General features: G+C 37.3%; 1 protein-coding gene across 3 annotated transcripts; it reads right to left on the reverse strand.

Moving 5' to 3' along the window:
• Positions 1-261: 261 nt before the first annotated feature.
• LOC118885934 (zinc finger protein 546) lies at positions 262-18,300 on the reverse strand. 3 transcript variants are annotated; one of them, XM_036835129.1, is made up of 6 exons: positions 18,231-18,300; positions 17,403-17,634; positions 13,740-13,826; positions 12,253-12,379; positions 6,329-6,424; positions 262-5,460 (listed from the first exon to the last, which is right to left on the reverse strand). In XM_036835129.1, exons 3-6 carry the CDS (start codon positions 13,746-13,748, stop codon positions 3,344-3,346), a joined length of 2,349 nt encoding a protein of 782 aa, XP_036691024.1. In that variant the 5' UTR covers positions 13,749-13,826; positions 17,403-17,634; positions 18,231-18,300; the 3' UTR covers positions 262-3,343. The 3 variants fall into 3 exon arrangements, with proteins under 3 accessions (XP_036691024.1, XP_036691025.1, XP_036691026.1); XM_036835130.1 differs by having other exon boundaries at positions 17,403-17,478; positions 18,231-18,266; XM_036835131.1 differs by lacking the exon at positions 13,740-13,826.
• Positions 18,301-18,339: the final 39 nt, after the last annotated feature.

The following is an 18,339-nucleotide window of genomic DNA, read 5'->3' on the forward strand; positions in this document are numbered from 1 at the left end:
ATTGTGTTTATAGAAAACTCTAATTTATAAAAAAAAAAAACCTTCTAGAACTAAGTAAATTTATAGCAAGGATATCAAATACATAGTCAATATATAAAAATTCAACAGGGACTTCCCTGGCGGTCCAGTGATTAAGATGCTGCACTTCCACTGCAGGGAGTGCAGGTTCGATCCCTGGTCAGGGAACTAAGATCCCACATGCCAATCAGCATGGCCAAAAAATAGAAAACAAAATTCAGCATATTTTAGAAACAAGTTGTTTCTAATTTTTAAAGAACAGTTAATTTGAATTCTAAAATCTTATCAAAGAAAAAGGAAACGATAATACTGCCTCACATATGATTATAGATGGAAAAATTCTAAGTAAGATATTACCAAATGTACTTCAGCAGTATGACAAAAATCAAGGTATATGACCAGAATTGTTTAAAATTCAATTTTAAATAAAAACAAATCAATGCATCAATAAATTTATATCAAGGAACTAATAAAAACAAATCAATACATCAATAAATTTAAGGTGAGAAAACATAAGATTATACCAATAAATAACAAAATGGCCTTGGACAAAATTCAGCAATCACTACCAAACAAAGTAGGTCTCTTCTGGTCCCCTACAAATATTGAAGGAAATTATTTAGAGGCAACAAAGAGAATTTATCTCCAAATAGAGTGAACATTATGGTAAATGATTAAATGTTGGGAAATTTCCATTAAATTCAGAGAAATTGATGACTGCTATCACCGTAATATTCAATTTTGTTCTGAAGAGTCTATCTCAAAAAGAAAAGTAAAGTAATAAACATAAATATTAGAAAATAAATAAAACTTATTATACAGATTATACAATTTATAACCTAGAAATCTGTCTCATAAAAATAGAATGAATGTTCCGTAGATACGTAACTAATGCTATAATTAAGGTAGGAGAAAATAATTGCAAATGAACTATCCAGAATGCCATTCCAGTCAATTAGAAAACAAACAAACAACAGAACAATAATAATGGAGAAAGTCAATAATTGGAAATTCAAAGTAAAGGAATAATGATTGGCCAAGAAACACGTCTGAAAAAATGTGCAACTGAAATTGAAATTTATGAAAATATTTATTAAAACTTATACCTAACATAAGGCTGTAGGAATACTCAATTTGATAGACTCAATTTGAGTCTAAGAGAACAATTTGGCAATATCTAATAGAATTGGAAGTGTATGTGACCTATGATCAATGTAGCAATATCTAACATAACTGAAAGAATATATAATGTATGAGCAGTTCTACTTCCACATGTGTACAATTAAAGAAATTCCAGCTCACAGAAACCAATGGTCACAGACAAGGATATTCACTGAAGTATATCTGAAATAGTGAAAAATTGTTAAACACTAAAAAAGAAGAGAAGGTTTAAATATGTCATGGTATGTTCATATAAAAAACTAAACCAAATGGGTTTTTAATTTTGTAGAAAGTATCAGCCCTACATTCAGAGGGCAAGCAACTGACTGCAGAGGAAGAGATGTGAGCAGCAGAGAAATACATCATGCATTTCCTTTCTCAACATAGCTAAGCATCTGCCATGGTTATCTGGAGTGTCCATCTTTAGGGTCACTGCTTTTCAGTTATGGCAGCCTTCTCAGTGTGGGTTCACATCCCGAAGAAATTAGGTATTGTGAATGGGACTTCCTTAGTAAAGTTTAAGATACAGTAAGATAAACTAAGTTAAGCAAATTTTCTTTTTGTAGGCCTCTTAAGTCCTTTGCTAGCGTGATAATTAGCATTTTTTTCTTAGAATGGATTTAGTATTTAGAAGTTCATAAGTATCTGTGACCACAGAACATTTTTCAAGTACCATTAAATACTACTGTTCCCAGAGACATTCTTTTAGATATGTTGGGTTAAGGCACTGCTTATCCATCTGTAATATTACGGATATGGTACTGCTGTTACTCTCCTTCAGTGTGAAGTTATATAGTGATTAAGTAGGAGGCAGCCTTTATTCTTAGGAGTTACATGATATATACAGAGAGGTGAAATGTTATAATGTCTATATTTATACTTAAATACCACAGCAAAAAATATGTCAAAAATTATACAGAAGCAAACCAAATATGACAACGTTTTAACAATCACTGAATCTAGAGAGGGCATACCAGTGTTCCCTGTACTATTCTTTTATTTTTTTCCAAATGGACAGTGGCCTTTTCATTGTTAGTTTCTAATTTATCATGAATTTGGGGCAGAAAAAGAAGACTGTAACATGTCTGCTTTATGGATTATAAAAGAAAAAGCATTACAGCTCTCCCTGATTCTTCAAAAGCTTTCTCTCATAATCTCCATATCCATCAACTCTAGAGATTTCTTTCTCACATTAGTTTTCGGAAATGACTTCTGAATTTTAGAAGTGAAAGTTTATTTTACTAAACTTTATCCATAATTATTAATTTAAGTAAACAAAATGAAAGGTAGTGGACAGTTTTTACAAATTCTTTATATTCACAGGGTCTTCCTTTCACATGAACTTACTAATATCACTAATAATAAAATAATATTTATTGAACAATGCTCTTCTAAAGGTTTTGTTTTTTATTAACATTTCATCCTTACAAAAGTACTATTAGGTAGGTACTATAATCACCACTTTAAAACTGAGGCACAAAAAAAATTAAATAAAGTAAAATAGAATAAAATAAAATAAAGCACAGAGGGGAGTAGTGTCTTGCCAATACTACACAGGCAGGGGTGGAATTATGAGAACTATAGTGAAGATTTGCTATGGCTGAAGTCTTTTCCCACATCTGTTACATTAACAGAATTACTTTCTGTTACAATGCTATATAAAGTGTGGTCCATGTACTGATGCTGGTCCACAGGTTGTTTGCTTCTGTTCTGCAATGAGTTAAGGTACAGACACCGAGAGCAAATATTTAGAGACATTTATAGAAAAATGACAGAGCTAATTTGTCTGTTAAGTCCAATAATAAAAACTTGGGGGCTTTCACTTTGTATGTTTTTCTTTCAATTTCATGTATCTGGTAATCTAATTTCATTGTATCTTGTAAAAGTATTGGTCAACAACAATTTTGAGGGGGGAGGGGGTACACTTTATCTCGGTTTGAGATGTACTGCAGCAGTATCATTCTCTAAAGTTAACCAAGGCTGGGTGATGCTGTAATTTTTCAACTCTTTAAATCAATATATATAGTATAAATCTACTGCTGTTAAGTTTTGAGCATGAAGCAAAAGGGATTCCCATATGTCCCCTAACAAGTAAAAACTTTCTTAAATCAATTATGAATTCTGTTGTTATAAAAGGCATTTTCTAAAGGCCACTGTATCCTCCTTACATTATGAATGGGGGTTCCTCACTAATATGATTTCTCTGATGTAAAGTGAGTTGATCACTACGAATAAAGGCTTTCCCACATTCTTTACATTTATAGGGTTTCTCCCCAGTATGAATTCTGTGATGTCGTGTAAGTTCTGACTTAACACTAAAGGCCTTCCCACATTCTTTACACTTATAGGGTTTCTCACCAGTATGAATTGTGTGATGTCGAGTAAGTTCTGCCTGAAGACGAAAGGCATCCCCACATTCTTTACACCCATAAGGTTTCTCACCAGTATGAAGTCTAAAATGTTGAGTAAGATGATATCGGCGACTAAAGGTCTTTCCACATTCCTTACATTCATACGGAATCTCACCAGTGTGAATTCTTTGATGTAAGGTAAGTTGATAACTACAAATAAAAGCATCCCCACATTCATTACATATGTAGGGTTTCTCACCAGTGTGGATTCTGTGATGTTGAGTAAGATGATAGTGCCGACTAAAGGTCTTTCCACATTCTTTACACTCGTAGGGTTTCTCACCAGTATGAATTCTGTGATGTTGAGTAAGATGATTGCTACGAATAAAGGCTTTCCCACATTCCTTACATTTATAGGGTTTTTCACCAGTATGAATTCTGTGATGCTGAGTAAGTTCTGTCTGAAAGCGAAAGGCCTTTCCACATTCTTTACATACATAGGGTTTTTCACCAGTATGAATTTTATAATGTTGAGTAAGATTGTAGCGACGACTAAAAATCTTCCCACATTCCTTGCACTCATAGGTGTTCTCATTGGTGTGAATTCGCTGGTGTGAAATAAGTTGATTGCTACGAATAAAGGCCTTCCCACATTCCTTACATTCATAGGGTTTTTCACAAGTATGAATTCTGTGATGTCTGGTAAGTTCTGCTTGAAGACGAAAGGCCTTTCCACATTCTTTACATCCATAGGGTTTCTCACCAGTATGAATTCTGTAATGTTGAGTAAGATGATAGCGACTACTGAAGGTTTTCCCACATTCCTTACATTCATAGGGAATCTCACCAGTATGAACCCTCAGATGTAAAGTAAGTTGATAGCCGCAAATAAAGGCCTTCCCACATTCCTTACATTCATAGGGTTTCTCTCCAGTATGAATTCTACAATGCCTAGTAAGTTCTGTTTGGAGACGAAAGGCTTTTCCACATTCTTTACATTCATAGGGTTTCTCACCAGTATGAATTCTATGATGTCGAGTAAGTTCTGCATGAAAACTAAAGGACTTACCACATTCTTTACATACATAGGGTTTGTCACCAGTATGAATTTTCTGATGTTGAACTAGGTATGAGCCATGACTGAAGGCCTTCCCACAGTCATTACATTTATAGGGTTTTACACCAGTATGAATTTTCTGATGTTGACTAATATGTCGTTGTACCCTAAAGGTCTTTCCACAAATCTTACATTCATAAGGCCTCTCACCAGTATGAATTCTTTGATGTTCAGTGAGCTGATAGTGAAGTCTAAAGGCCTTCCCACATTCTTTACATTCATAAGGTCTCTCCCCAGCATGAATTGTCTGATGTACTCTAAGGTCTCGAACACGACTAAAGGCCTTCCCACATTCATTACACTCATAGGGTTTCACACCAGAATGTATTCTCTGATGTTCAGTAAGATGATAATGAAGCCTAAAGGTCTTTCCACAATTGTTACATTCATAGGGTCTCTCCCCGCCATGAATTGTCTGATGTACTCTAAGGTCCCCTACACGACAAAAGGCTTTCCCACATTCCTTACATTTATAGGGTCTCTCACCAGTATGAATTCTCAGATGTTGAATAAGGTATGACTGTTGTCTAAAAGCCTTCTTACATTCCTTACATTCATATGATTTCTCTCTAGCATGAATTTTCTGATGCAGAAGAAGAGGTATATGTTTTTGGATTATCATTTGACTAGCACATCTCATTTGATGTCCTTCTTGTCTCTCAAACTCATGTTTACACTGCAAATCATTTCTGAAAATGGTATCCTCATGGATGTAAGTTTTACTTTTGTCCACTCTCTGCAACTGAAACAGATATATTTCACAAATATCCTTTTCTGGAAATAACTTCTTGGTGACATACTTAGACTCCAAATCTGAAAAAAAAAAAAAAAAAAAAACCAAGAAGGAAACAAATGCTGTGATGTGATTTTTCTATGTTGGGGTAGAATAAGGGATTGCATCTCATAGTCGAAATAAAAGACAAACTAAAAACAATACACATTAGATGAAAAGGTTTAGAGCAGGGGTCTGCAAACTTTTTCTGTAAAGAGCCAGAGAGTAAAAATTTTAGGCTTTGTAGGGCATGTGGTCTTTGTCGCAATTATTCAGCTGTGCTCTTATAGCTCAAAGGCAGCCATAGACAGTATGTAATTGAATAAGTGTAGGTATACTATAGTACCACTTTATTTACGGATACTGAAATTTGAATTTCAAAAATTTTTATGTTTCACAAAATATCCTTCTTCTGATTTTTTTCAACCACTAAAAATGTAAAAACCAGTTTTAGCCTGTGAGCCATACAAAAGCAGATGGTGAACTGTTTGGCCTCTGGGCCTAAGTTTGCTGAATCCTGATTTAAAGAACTCTAAATTGTAATGCAATTTGAAAGAAGGCAAAAGACTTAATGATGTGACTCTAAAAGAGGGTAAAATAAGTGATTAGAGGAACAAGTTAAGTCAGTGGTCCTCCTACTTAGGATGGATGTAGGGGAGTTCCTTACATATACTGCTCTTCAGGCACCGACCCAGACAAGCGGAATCAAAATCTATAGGAACAAGTCCTATATATGGGAGCTCGTGTTGAGAGGATTTGAATGTTTTCCCAGATTTCAGGCCTTTTCCCCACAGGCCTTGGGCCTTTGAAAGGAGCTTTCCAAACAACATCTTAGGGCCATGCCTCTCCCTGACCGAAAGGGCTATAACTTGTGACGGCATCCCCCTCGCCTGATTTGCCATCACTGACCTGTGTACCAGCTTCTTGTTCCTTCTCTCATTACCATCCAGGGCTCTCTCTCTTGCTCCAATAAAGTAATCACGTCTGGCTTAGGCGAGGAACATCCTGCTCACAGGAAAGAAATGCCACATGATTTAGAACAAACAAACAAAAAACTGTAAGTTCAAAATGACTTAATTTAGACTTGGTTACATTTATATTAAATTGTAGGTCAAAATAGTATTTGATAAAATGAAAAAAGGCCATTGAAGAATATTGACATTTACATGGACTCATGGTCATAGGACTAAAGAGGCCAGATAGGGGAGGGAAAAGATCTGCTCTGCTTTTTTTTTTTTTTTCTTTATTTAGGTTGCTTCCATGACCTGGCTATTGTAAATAGTGCTGCAATGAACATTCGGGTGCATGTGTCTTTTTGAATTACGGTTTTCTCTGGGTATATGCTCAGTAGTGGGATTGCTGGGTCATATGGTAATTCTATTTTTAGTTTTTTAAGGAACCTCCATATTGTTCTCCATAGTGGCTGTATCAATTTACATTCCCACCAACAGTGCAAGAGGGTTCCCTTTTCTCCACACCCTCTCCAGCATTTGTTGTTTGTAGATTTTCTGATGACGCCCATTCTAACAGGAGTGAGGTGATACCTCATTGTAGTTTTCATTTGCATTTCTCTAATAATCAGCGATGTTGAGCATCTTTTCATGTGCTTCGTGGCCGTCTGTATGTCTTCTTTGGAGAAATGTCTATTTAGGTCTTTTGCCCATTTTTGGATTGGGGTGTTTGTTTCTTTAATATTGAGCTGAATGAGCTGTTTATATATTTTGGAGATTAATCCTTTGTCCGTTGATTCGTTTGCAAATATTTTCTCCCATTCCGAGGGTTGTCTTTTCATCTTGTTTATGGTTTCCTTTGCTGTGCAAAAGCTTTGAAGTTTCATTAGGTCCCATTTGTTTATTTTTGTTTTTATTTCCATTACTCTAGGAGGTGGATCAAAAAAGATCTTGCTGTGATTTATGTCAAAGAGTGTTCTTCCTATGTTTTCCTCTAAGAGTTTTATAGTGTCCAGTCTTATATTTAGGTCTCTAATCCATTTTGAGTTTATTTTTGTGTATGGTGTTAGGGAGTATTCTAATTTCATTCTTTTACATGTAGCTGTCCAGTTTTCCCAGCACCACTTATTGAAGAGACTGTCTTTTCTCCATTGTATATCTTTGCCTCCTTTGTCACAGATTAGTTGACCATAGGTGCGTGGGTTAATCTCTGGGCTTTCTATCTTGTTCCATTGATCTATGTTTCTGTTTTTGTGCCAGTACCATATTGTCTTGATTACTGTAGCTTTGTAGTATAGTCTGAAGTCAGGGAGTCTGATTCCTCCAGCTCCATTTTTTTCCCTCAAGACTGCTTTGGCTAGTCGGGGTCTTTTGTGACTCCATACAAATTTTAAGATAATTTGTTATAGCTCCATAAAAAATGCCATTGGTAATTTGATAGGGATTGCATTGAATCTGTAGATTGCTTTGGGTAGTATACTCATTTTCACAATGTTGATTCTTCCAATCCAAGAACATGGTATATCTCTCCATCTGTTGGTATCATCTTTAATTTCTTTCATCAGTGTCTTATAGTTTTCTGCATACAGGTCTTTTGTCTCCCTAGGTAGGTTTATTCCTAGGTATTTTATTCTTTTTGTTGCAATGGTAAATGGGAGTGTTTCCATAATTTCTCTTTCAGATTTTTCATCATTAGTGTATAGGAATGCAAGAGATTTCTGTGCATTCATTTTGTATCCTGCAACTTTACCATATTCATTCATTAGCTCTAGCAGTTTTCTGGTGGCAGTTTTAGGATTCTCTATGTATAGTATCATGTCATCCGCAAACAGTGACAGTTTTACTTCTTCTTTTCCAATTTGTATTCCTTTTATTTCTTTTTCTTCTCTGATTGCCGTGGCTAGGACTTCCAGAACTATGTTGAATAATAGTGGTGAGAGTGGACATCCTTGTCTCGTTCCTGATCTTAGAGGAAATGCTTTCAGTTTTTCACCATTGAGAATGATGTTTGCTGTGGGTTTGTCATATATGGCCTTTATTATGTTGAGGTAGGTTCCCTCTATGCCCACTTTCTGGAGAGTTTTTATCAGAAATGGGTGTTGAATTTTGTCAAAAGCTTTTTCTGCATCTATTGAGATGATCATATGGTTTTTATTCTTCAATTTGTTAATATGGTGTATCACATTGATTGATTTGCGTATATTGAAGAATCCTTGCATCCCTGGGATAAATCCCACTTGATTGTGGTGTATGATCCTTTTAATGTGTTGTTGGATTCTGTTTGCTAGTATTTTATTGAGGATTTTTGCATCTATATTCATCAGTGAAATTGGTCTGTAATTTTCTTTTTTTGTAGTGTCTTTGTCTGGTTTTGGTATCAGGGTGATGGTGGCCTCATAGAATGAGTTTGGGAGTGTTCCTTCCTCTGCAATTTTTTGGAAGAGTTTGAGAAGGATAGGTGTTAGCTCTTCTCTAAATGTTTGATAGAATTCACCTGTGAAGCCATCTGGTCCTGGACTTTTGTTTGTTGGAAGATTTTTAATCACAGTTTCAATTTCATTACTTGTGATTGGTCTGTTCATATTTTCTGTTTCTTCCTGGTTCAGTCTTGGAAGGCTATACCTTTCTAAAAATGTGTCCATTTCTTCCAGGTTGTCCAATTTAGTGGCATAAAGTTGCTTGTAGTAGTCTCTTAGGATGCTTTGTATTTCTGCGGTGTCTGTTGTAACTTCTCCTTTTTCATTTCTGATTTTATTGATTTGAGTCCTCTCCCTCTTTTTCTTGATGAGTCTGGCTAATGGCTTATCAATTTTGTTTATCTTCTCAAAGAACCAACTTTTAGTTTTATTGATCTTTGCTATTGTTTTCTTTGTTTCTATTTCATTTATTTCTGCTCTGATCTTTATGATTTCTTTCCTTCTGCTAACTTTGGGTTTTGTTTGTTCTTCTTTCTCTAGTTTCTTTAGGTGTAAGGTTAGATTGTTTACTTGAGATTTTTCTTGTTTCTTGAGATAGGCTTGTATAGCTATAAACTTCCCTCTTAAAACTGCTTTTGCTGCATCCCATAGGTTTTGGGTTGTCGTGTTTTCATTGTCATTTGTCTCTAGGTGTTTTTGATTTCCTCTCTGATTTCTTCAGTGATCACTTGGTTATTTAGTAACGTATTGTTTAGCCTCCATGTGTTTGTCTGTTTTACGTTTTTTCCCCTGTAATTCATTTCTAATCTCATAGCGTTGTGGTCCGAAAAGATGCTTGATATGATTTCAATTTTCTTAAATTTACTGAGGCTTGATTTGTGACCCAAGATGTGATCTATCCTGGAGAATGTTCCGTGCGCACTTGAGAAGAACGTGTAATCTGCTGTTTTTGGATGGAATGTCCTATATATATCAATTAAATCTAACTGGTCTATTGTGTCATTTAAAGCTTCTGTTTCCTTATTCATTTTCATTTTGGATGATCTGTCCATTGGTGTAAGTGAGGTGTTAAAGTCCCCCACTATTATTGTGTTACTGTCGATTTCCTCTTTTATAGCTGTTAGCAGTTGCCTTATGTATTGAGGTGCTCCTATGTTGGGTGCATATATATTTATAATTGTTATATCTTCTTCTTGGATTGATCCCTTGATCATTATGTAGTGTCCTTCCTCCAACAGTCCTTCTTGTAACATTCTTTATTTTAAAGTCTATTTTATCTGATACGAGTATAGCTACTCCAGCTTTCTTTTGATTTCCATTTGCATGGAATATCTTTTTCCATCCCCTCACTTTCAGTCTGTATGTGTCCCTAGGTCTAAAGTGGGTCTCTTGTAGACAGCATATATATGGGTCTTGTTTTTGTATCCATTCAGCCAGTCTACGTCTTTTGGTTGGGGCATTTAATCCATTCACGTTTAAGGTAATTATCGATATGTATGTTCCTATGACCATTTTCTTAATTGTTTTGGGTTTGTTTTTGTAGGTCCTTTTCTTCTCTTGTGTTTCCCACTTAGAGAAGTTCCTTTAGCATTTGTTGTAGAGCTGGTTTGGTGGTGCTGAATTCTCATAGCTTTTGCTTGTCTGTAAAGCTTTTGATTTCTCCATCAAATCTAAATGAGATCCTTGCCGGGTAGAGTAATCTTGGTTGTAGGTTCTTCCCTTTCATCACTTTAAGTATATCATGCCACTCCCTTCTGGCTTGTAGAGTTTCTGCTGAGAAATCAGCTGTTAACCTTATGGGAGTTCCCTTGTATGTTATTTGTCGTTTTTCCCTTGCTGCTTTCAATAATTTTTCTTTGTCTTTAATTTTTGCCACTTTGATTACTATGTGTCTTGGCGTGTTTCTCCTTGGGTTTATCCTGTATGGGACTCTCTGCGCTTCCTGGACTTGGGTGGCTATTTCCTTTCCCATGTTAGGGAAGTTTTCGACTATAATCTCTTCAAATATTTTCTCTGGTCCTTTCTCTCTCTCTTCTCCTTCTGGGACCCCTATAATGCGAATGTTGTTGCGTTTAATGTTGTCCCAGAGGTCTCTTAGGCTGTCTTCATTTCTTTTCATTCTTTTTTCTTTAGTCTGTTCCGCAGCAGTGAATTCCACCATTCTGTCTTCCAGGTCACTTATCCGTTCTTCTGCCTCAGTTATTCTGCTATTGATTCCTTCTAGTGTAGTTTTCATTTCAGTTATTGTATTGGTCATCTCTGTTTGTTTGTTCTTTAATTCTTCTAGGTCTTTGTTAATCATTTCTTGCATCTTCTCAATCTTTGCCTCCATTCTTATTCCGAGGTCCTGGATCATCTTCACTATCATTATTCTGAATTCTTTTTCTGGAAGGTTGCCTATCTCCACTTCATTTAGTTGTTTTTCTGGGGTTTTTTCTTGTTCCTTCATCTGGTACATAGCCCTCTGCCTTTTCATCTTGTCTATCTTTCTGTAACTGTGGTTTTTGGTCCACAGGCTGCAGGATTGTAGTTTTTCTTGCTTCTGCTGTCTGCCCTCTGGTGGTTGAGGCTATCTAAGAGGCTTGATGGGAGGCTCTGGTGGTGGGTAGAGCTGACTGTTCTGCTCTGCTTTTAAAGGCAGTATAGAGAGGGGTTGAGGATACAGACTCTGGAGCCCTATGGTCTGGGTTCAGATCCTCTGTCACCCACCAGCTGTTATTGCTTCCGTGTATTATGCTTTTATCAATGTAAATGGGCCTAATATTACCTACTTCATGGGGCTCTTGTGAGAATTAAGTGAATTAATATATGTAAGGGCTTGCAAGGATGCCTAACATGTAGTATTATTTTTGTTGTTCTTATTATTTTTTTACGTAAAAGAAAAATACTGTTTCCTAAAATACTTCCAAGTTCTTCCTCAGAATTCTTTCAGTAGAAAATGCAAAATTCACAGACTAGAATTTTCAAGCACAAAGTAGGTTGAAGAGAATATGTCTTTTCTCAGATGGGATATGTTTGCTTGAATTTTAAATGGATATTGTTAAACCAGTTCACCACTATATAAAATGTAGAGGTTCATCTGATCACAAAAACACAAAACCCTGAGACTAGCTAATCTCTTTTCAAGTGAGTCAGACATGAACACAGAGCAGCTACAGGAATTCTGAGCATACCCATTATATGACACCTGGCTTCTCTGAAAATGTCTTGGGACGCAAATCTAGGACTAATGTAAAAAAACAGGCAATTATAGGAAGGGCCAGAGGGAAGAGAAGGTCACTGCAGGATGGAGAAGATGATGCTTAACCAAGTGCCTATTTCCAACCCAATAATGCTCAAACCATTTCTTTCAAAATAGGGGGCAGACATTCAGCTGGTGTCTTAAAACAGAGCTCTGAAATTCAACAATGGAGAAAACTGATATTCCAGAAAACAGATTGTCAGTTATTTGCACAGATATCCTTACCCAATGAGACCAAGTTGCTGTAGTTCTCCAACATCACATCCCTGTACAAGGCCCTCTGAACAGGGTCCAGGCACTCCCATTCCTCCTGGGAGAGGTCTATGGCCACGTCCCTGAATGACAAGGACATCTGAAATGACAGACCGATGTATCATAAACAACGTTTTAAATGTATTTTCAAGATGGAAAACTGCTATGCAAGAAAGAGGCAATGATATAGCAAGCAGTAAACTGAGGTTCAAGCCCGTGATATGTAGGGAAGAATAAGAAAATCAGTGATTTCTAAAGTGGAGTGCCTATAAGCTTTTAAAGAATACAGGTGGTACAAACAGAATGTTCTGTATACCATGGGATGAATGAATGAATAAAATAATCAAAGGTTCCCAATGAAATGAAATCCTAAAAATAAGCACACTGCCTATCACGTGCCTGCCATTTAAGTTCTGAAGAAATGTGAGTTCCATTCTCTTTTCCCTTCAAGGAATTTTTTTTTTAAGGAATTAAAAACAAAAATGAAGTAATGAATTGTTTTTCCCCAAAAGTACTCTAAAATCTCTATCTTAGAAAATAGGATGCGATTGACATTTGATTTCCTTATAACTCAGGTTCATCATTATGCAAGAAAATGTCATAAGCATTTTTCCTTGTTATAACAAATGACAAACTCTTTAGTTAATTTATTTACCGGCTGGCTAATCATCCATCTTGTGGATATATCAGACTAATCCTTCTGTCATATTTAGGCATTTATTTTGGACAAGATGTGTAAGGTCTTCCCCAGTCCCATTAGCCTTTCTTCATTCCCCATTAGGGATCTGGAGGGTCTTCCTACCTGCTGCCACCATCCCTCAGGAACACTTGTCTTGATCCTGAGCTGGAGGATGCTGATGTAGGATGATCCACAATGACACTGATGTCACTAGAGACCAGCACAGCCTCCTCAACCACAAAATTGACTTTTGTCCTGTTATTCATCCCTCTGGGGACCCCCTGGATAGATCCCTGATATCCCCACGTGCAGGCCTCAGTCACACTCCAATCTAGCCCTATAAGTTTCTCAGGGTATGGGATCTCATCACATGCAGAACACTCAACACTAAATTCCATCTTATCAGCCTGTAAAACTCAGGTCTGTGCAGTCTAATGGACCATCATCTCTGTGTCATAGAATCATGAGTCTAACAAGGGAAGTTCAAATATCTCCCTCAAGCAACTTCATCCATCACTGCTCCATCAATGCTCCTGAGAGAGACTGGGCACTTGGAGAGGTGATGAATAGGTGAACACAGGTGAGAGAGAAGAGGGGCAAAGAGAGAAGAGGGGCAAAGGAGGAGGCCACTAGGCTGTATGACACCATCCTTCACTGTGATCAGAGCAACTGGGTGCAGCTTCAGCAATCAGGTTGTCTTAGGAAGGAAGTCTCAGGAAAATAAAAATGATCACATGAATTCAAAACCACAACATCTCAAGGAGGATGAACGTAAACTTACATGGGCCATGGTTGTAGAACCGCAAGAACTGGTTCTCCTCTTTGGGCTTCCTCCACTCGAAAAGCACAGAATCCAGAGAAGCCAGGACTGGGGGAGGAAGAGGAAGCTTTGAGACCAGGCGTGTCTCAAAGAAATCCCAAAATGACTTAAGTTAATACGATCCTGTTTTGCCTTCTTTCCACTTCCACCCCACAGTGCCCCACATACAAATCAGGGGAGATAAGAGGGAGCTTGGACGAAGCCGAACCCTTCCTATACCACAGGGAACCAGCTGCACAAGTGTAGACACAGAGCAGCGGCCTCCTGCATGAAGCCAGACCAGGCACTCTAGCAGAAGGGTCTCTAGTTCACCCCAATTGCTGATGATGTTGATCTGTAGCTGTTCCACTAGTGTCACTTTGAATCTAACATCATTAGAAAAAAAAACTAAGTTTTGAAGTTGTGCGATCCAACATGATAGCCACATATGGCTATTTAAATCAAATCAAAATTTTAAATTAAGTAAAATTAAATAAAAGTTCAGTGTCTCAGTTGCACCAGCCACATTTCATGTGCTCGATAGCTTCATGTGGCTAGTAGCTACCATTTGGAGAATGTAAATACAGAATATATCCATCACCACAGAAAGTTCTACTGGACAGAGCTGGTATGAATCCTACAGCCTAAATTCCATTTTTTACCGTAGAGTTCCTCTGAACTCAGAATAATTTGGTCAAAACCTGACAGAGGTTGCTAGAGGTATAATATCTCCTTCCTATGAATTCCCAAGGCATGTGACCTGAATTTCTCTAGTGGCTTTATTACCTCCTATCTCATGCTTATTCTGTCTACTCTGATTTTATATTATTTGCTGTATAACAAGAAACTTAAGGGATAGTAACTATGTTTCAGTGCGTGTATTCCTCTAACTACTATCATGAGATTCAGCATACTGTGAGCCCTTATGTCTGTTATTTGACCAAAATTCCATTTTTGGCAGTTTTTCTTAGCACACTAAGATACATGCACAAGATGTTTATCATATAACAACTCAGAGTAACCAACTGTTAGAAAAATAAATAGCTACAGGAGGCAACAGGTTACATAACTTATGGTCAGTTATGATGGCACACTAGGCCTTATTAATGTTGGAGAAAGACATTCATGATGAATTACTGACTGATACAGGCAAATTAAAGAATTATAGGGAATTCCCTGGCAGTCCAGTGGTTGGGACTCTGCGCTTTCACTGCCGAGGGCCCAGGTTCAATCCCTGGTCAGGGAACTAAGATTCCGCAAGCAGCACAGTGCGGCCAAAAAACAAAACAAAACAAAAAAGTATGTAAAATGAAGGGAGGGATTATAATGTCATTCATAAATACAGACTCTGTTGTCAGACTTCCAGAATGTGAGTCCTAGTCTGACAACTACCAACTTTTCAGTTAGTTTATTGATAAACCAGGGATAAGAATAGCACCTACCTCCTACAGTTGTCATGAAGGTTGGGATATTACATAGACACCACTTAATGACATATAATTACTAAATAAAAGTTAGATAGTATTGTTATTAGATAAAATTATTTTCTACTTTCTTTTTTTATAGTAAAATTTGAGTCTCAGGCCCACTCTTTTCTATAATGACATTTTAAATATTTTAGAGGCAAGGCTTGGAAGTGCTAACCAAATCTCTCCTCGTCCCTGCAGCTACCAAAGAAGAGACAGCATTCTTCAACATAAAGCTAAAGTAAAGATCCTAATAAGGTATTAAATGGAGAACGTTAATAAGAAGTTCAATCTTACTCTCCTGTCCTATGTAAAGATTTACATGAATATTTATAGTTACTACCATCTTATTCTGTTTTCTACTATTATAAATCTGTCTTCTAAAATGTTATTTGCATTAAAAGATACTTGGACTGGAGAGGGTATTGCTATGTCCTGTGAAAGCAACTTTAAAAATCTAAAACAAGTGTAATCTGAAGGTTATCTTATTTGATAAATTGTGCCATAATAGTTACTCTGAATTGATTTATATAGCCCTAAAAGGCATAAGTCTGGAGGTGTAAATACTTGGAAGGTTTGTCAAACTAGAGGGGTTCATTGGCACTTTCCTCCTCTTTCTATAATCATGGAGGTATAAGAAACCTATGGTAGAATTACTTTTTCTAAATAGGAGTTGGGGAGTCTGTGTCCTTTGAATGTTCAATTAGAATAATTTCTATTCTGTGCACACACACACACACACACACACATATACAGCTGGAGAGAAAAAAATTTTGCTAAAATGAACCTCCCCAAAAAGAATTTGAAAAAGAATAGATACATGTATATGTATAACTGAATCACTTTGCTGTACACCTGAAACTAACACATTGTTAATCAACTATACTCCAGTATAAAACAAAAAGTTTAAAAAAAGAAATTATGAGTTTGGGTTCAAAACTTCAATTCTACTAGCTGGGATCTAAATATTTTAGAACTCACTACAATTGGCTAAGGGAGAACTAAGAATGTCATTACCTAAGAAAAGACTTCTAGTAGAATTCTAAATAAATCTGGCTCAACAAATCACTCCTCATGGAATTTTTGTTGTTTATTACTACAAGTTTTGTTGTCACTTTGATCTGAATGAGATGTTCCAAAATAAAATTCAAAAAGCATAGTATAAAAAAAAAAACCTCCCCAAAGTATTAATAGTGGTGCTGGGGCTATTTAACTTTCTTTTTTATAAGTCCCTCATATAATATAATTGAATAACTGATTCTTTTTGCAAAAAATGAGCATTAATTCCATAATCTTAAGTATACAATAAATCTATATCCAATTTTAAAATATTTGAAAATTCTTGGAAGCAAATCTGTTTGACATGTGTGGGACTAGTAAGGGAATCAGTGTGACCATTATAATAAAGCCTACCAATTTTTGAACATTCTTCTTCAATACAATAAGAACTTTTTACTGACAAAAATTCTCCTCTGAATGGACATGTCAGGTGAGGGGCATCTGCAGACTAAATAAGAAAATTTGGGCAAAGCAGACAGAACAGTGTTTGGTTCTTTTTCTCTTTCTCCACTGAATAATCAACTGAAATATCGCTTTGGATATAACCCTTGTAAAATGTCTCTGAATTCCAATAATAGTAAATGACATTCATATAAAATTTAAAATTTGAGTATTATCGTTCACCACAATGAATATTACTTTACTCATATGTACATTTTTTTTCTTTTGACAAACTCTTTATAAACATACATCTCAACCCATTGATTCCTTGGAAGAAACCCTTGAGCATGATGATACAGATTTCCACACTCAGACTTCCATTCACATTCCTGCTCCTAAACACCTTAAAAAACAGATGCCCGTGTCATTTACTTACTGACACCAGTCAGACTACCTCTGATCTTGCCTTACTTTTAAACTTAGGTTCTGCAGAAGATCAATGATGTGATTCCACTTAAATATTAATCTCAATAAAACAAAGATTTAACTTTAGACTCCAGGATATATATTTCTTACTATTATAAAAAGTGAGTGAGAGAGGGCCACCTGCACGGCCCCTCATTCATTGGGAAGGAAGGCCTAGAATAGGCCACTGGACATTTCATGAAAAGAAAAGCAAATGCTTCCATGTACTAAAAACAAAGATGCATTTATGAACAAAGAGGAAGTAGAAACTCACCTGATCTGTACTTTTAGATGTGCAACAACAATTGTCCCCTCCTGCTCAGGATACTTCTTGGGGGAGAATGGCAGGACTGGGGAAGAAGAAAATCATGAGACCTTCTTCAGGCCTTTCTTAGAGCACAGAGAGACGGAGAAGTCCCCTCCAGGGCCACATCAGCTCCGACCTCACACATATGACCAGGTGAGACAGGGAGGCTGGAACCTGTCTTTGAAATCACAGCCGATTCCTAGAATCAGAGATATGGGAAAGCTGTGGTTCTGAAAAATGTAGCAGCACCCACAGCGCCTCCAAGTAGGAACCCCTCCCACCATTTCGAGCCAGGAGTTTGTCTTGGAGACACTTTTAGCTCTAAAAGTCCCATCCCAAGCCCAGGACTGTGTCTTCTTGCTTTCTGGGAATCTTCATTCTAGGGTTCAATATTTGACTTCCCTCTTGGGAAAGTCTGTACAGACACCCGGGCTGTGTGGGAAGGAAGGGGAAAGCAGCAGGAGCGTGGGTCAGTCACACACACCACTGAGCCAAGCACCAGTATCAGAATGACAACCGCGCCCACCGACAGGAGGCCCAACTTGGTTCTGGAAAGCTCGTGGGCGCGCGCGCACACACACACACACACACACACACACACACACACAGCCTGTCACAGTTAGTCACACAATCCCCCCCTCTCTTCTCCTCATTCCAATACAGGCCTGAGGCTGCGGGCACGATGCGCCCTGGGCTCCTCACTCTGGGCTACAGCTCCATCCCTTTCCCTACTCCAGAGGAGTCCTGCTCCGCCTCACCTAGCACCAACTTCTCCCCACGTTTCGACTAACTCACCCGCGGTGGCTGAAAAACCCAGTACGCACGGCTAGGGGCCCTCCGGGTGGAAGTTTACACCACCCCCTGGGGCTTCTGGGAAATGTAGTCCACAGCCGGAAGCCGGTGG

The sequence above is a fragment of the Balaenoptera musculus genome, chromosome 19 (assembly GCF_009873245.2).
Source record: "Balaenoptera musculus isolate JJ_BM4_2016_0621 chromosome 19, mBalMus1.pri.v3, whole genome shotgun sequence".
NCBI classification, from domain to species: Eukaryota; Metazoa; Chordata; class Mammalia; order Artiodactyla; family Balaenopteridae; genus Balaenoptera; species Balaenoptera musculus.

Bases quoted from the DNA above. Each gene is read 5' to 3' on its own strand.
- LOC118885934 (XM_036835129.1), bottom strand. The intron at 6,425-12,252 runs GTAAGGATATCT...TCCTGTGAGCAG, and splicing joins CAGCAACTTGGTCTCATTGG to GATGTTCCTCGCCTAAGCCA. The intron at 5,461-6,328 runs GTCAGTGATGGC...TTTTTTTTTCAG, and splicing joins AACAAGAAGCTGGTACACAG to ATTTGGAGTCTAAGTATGTC.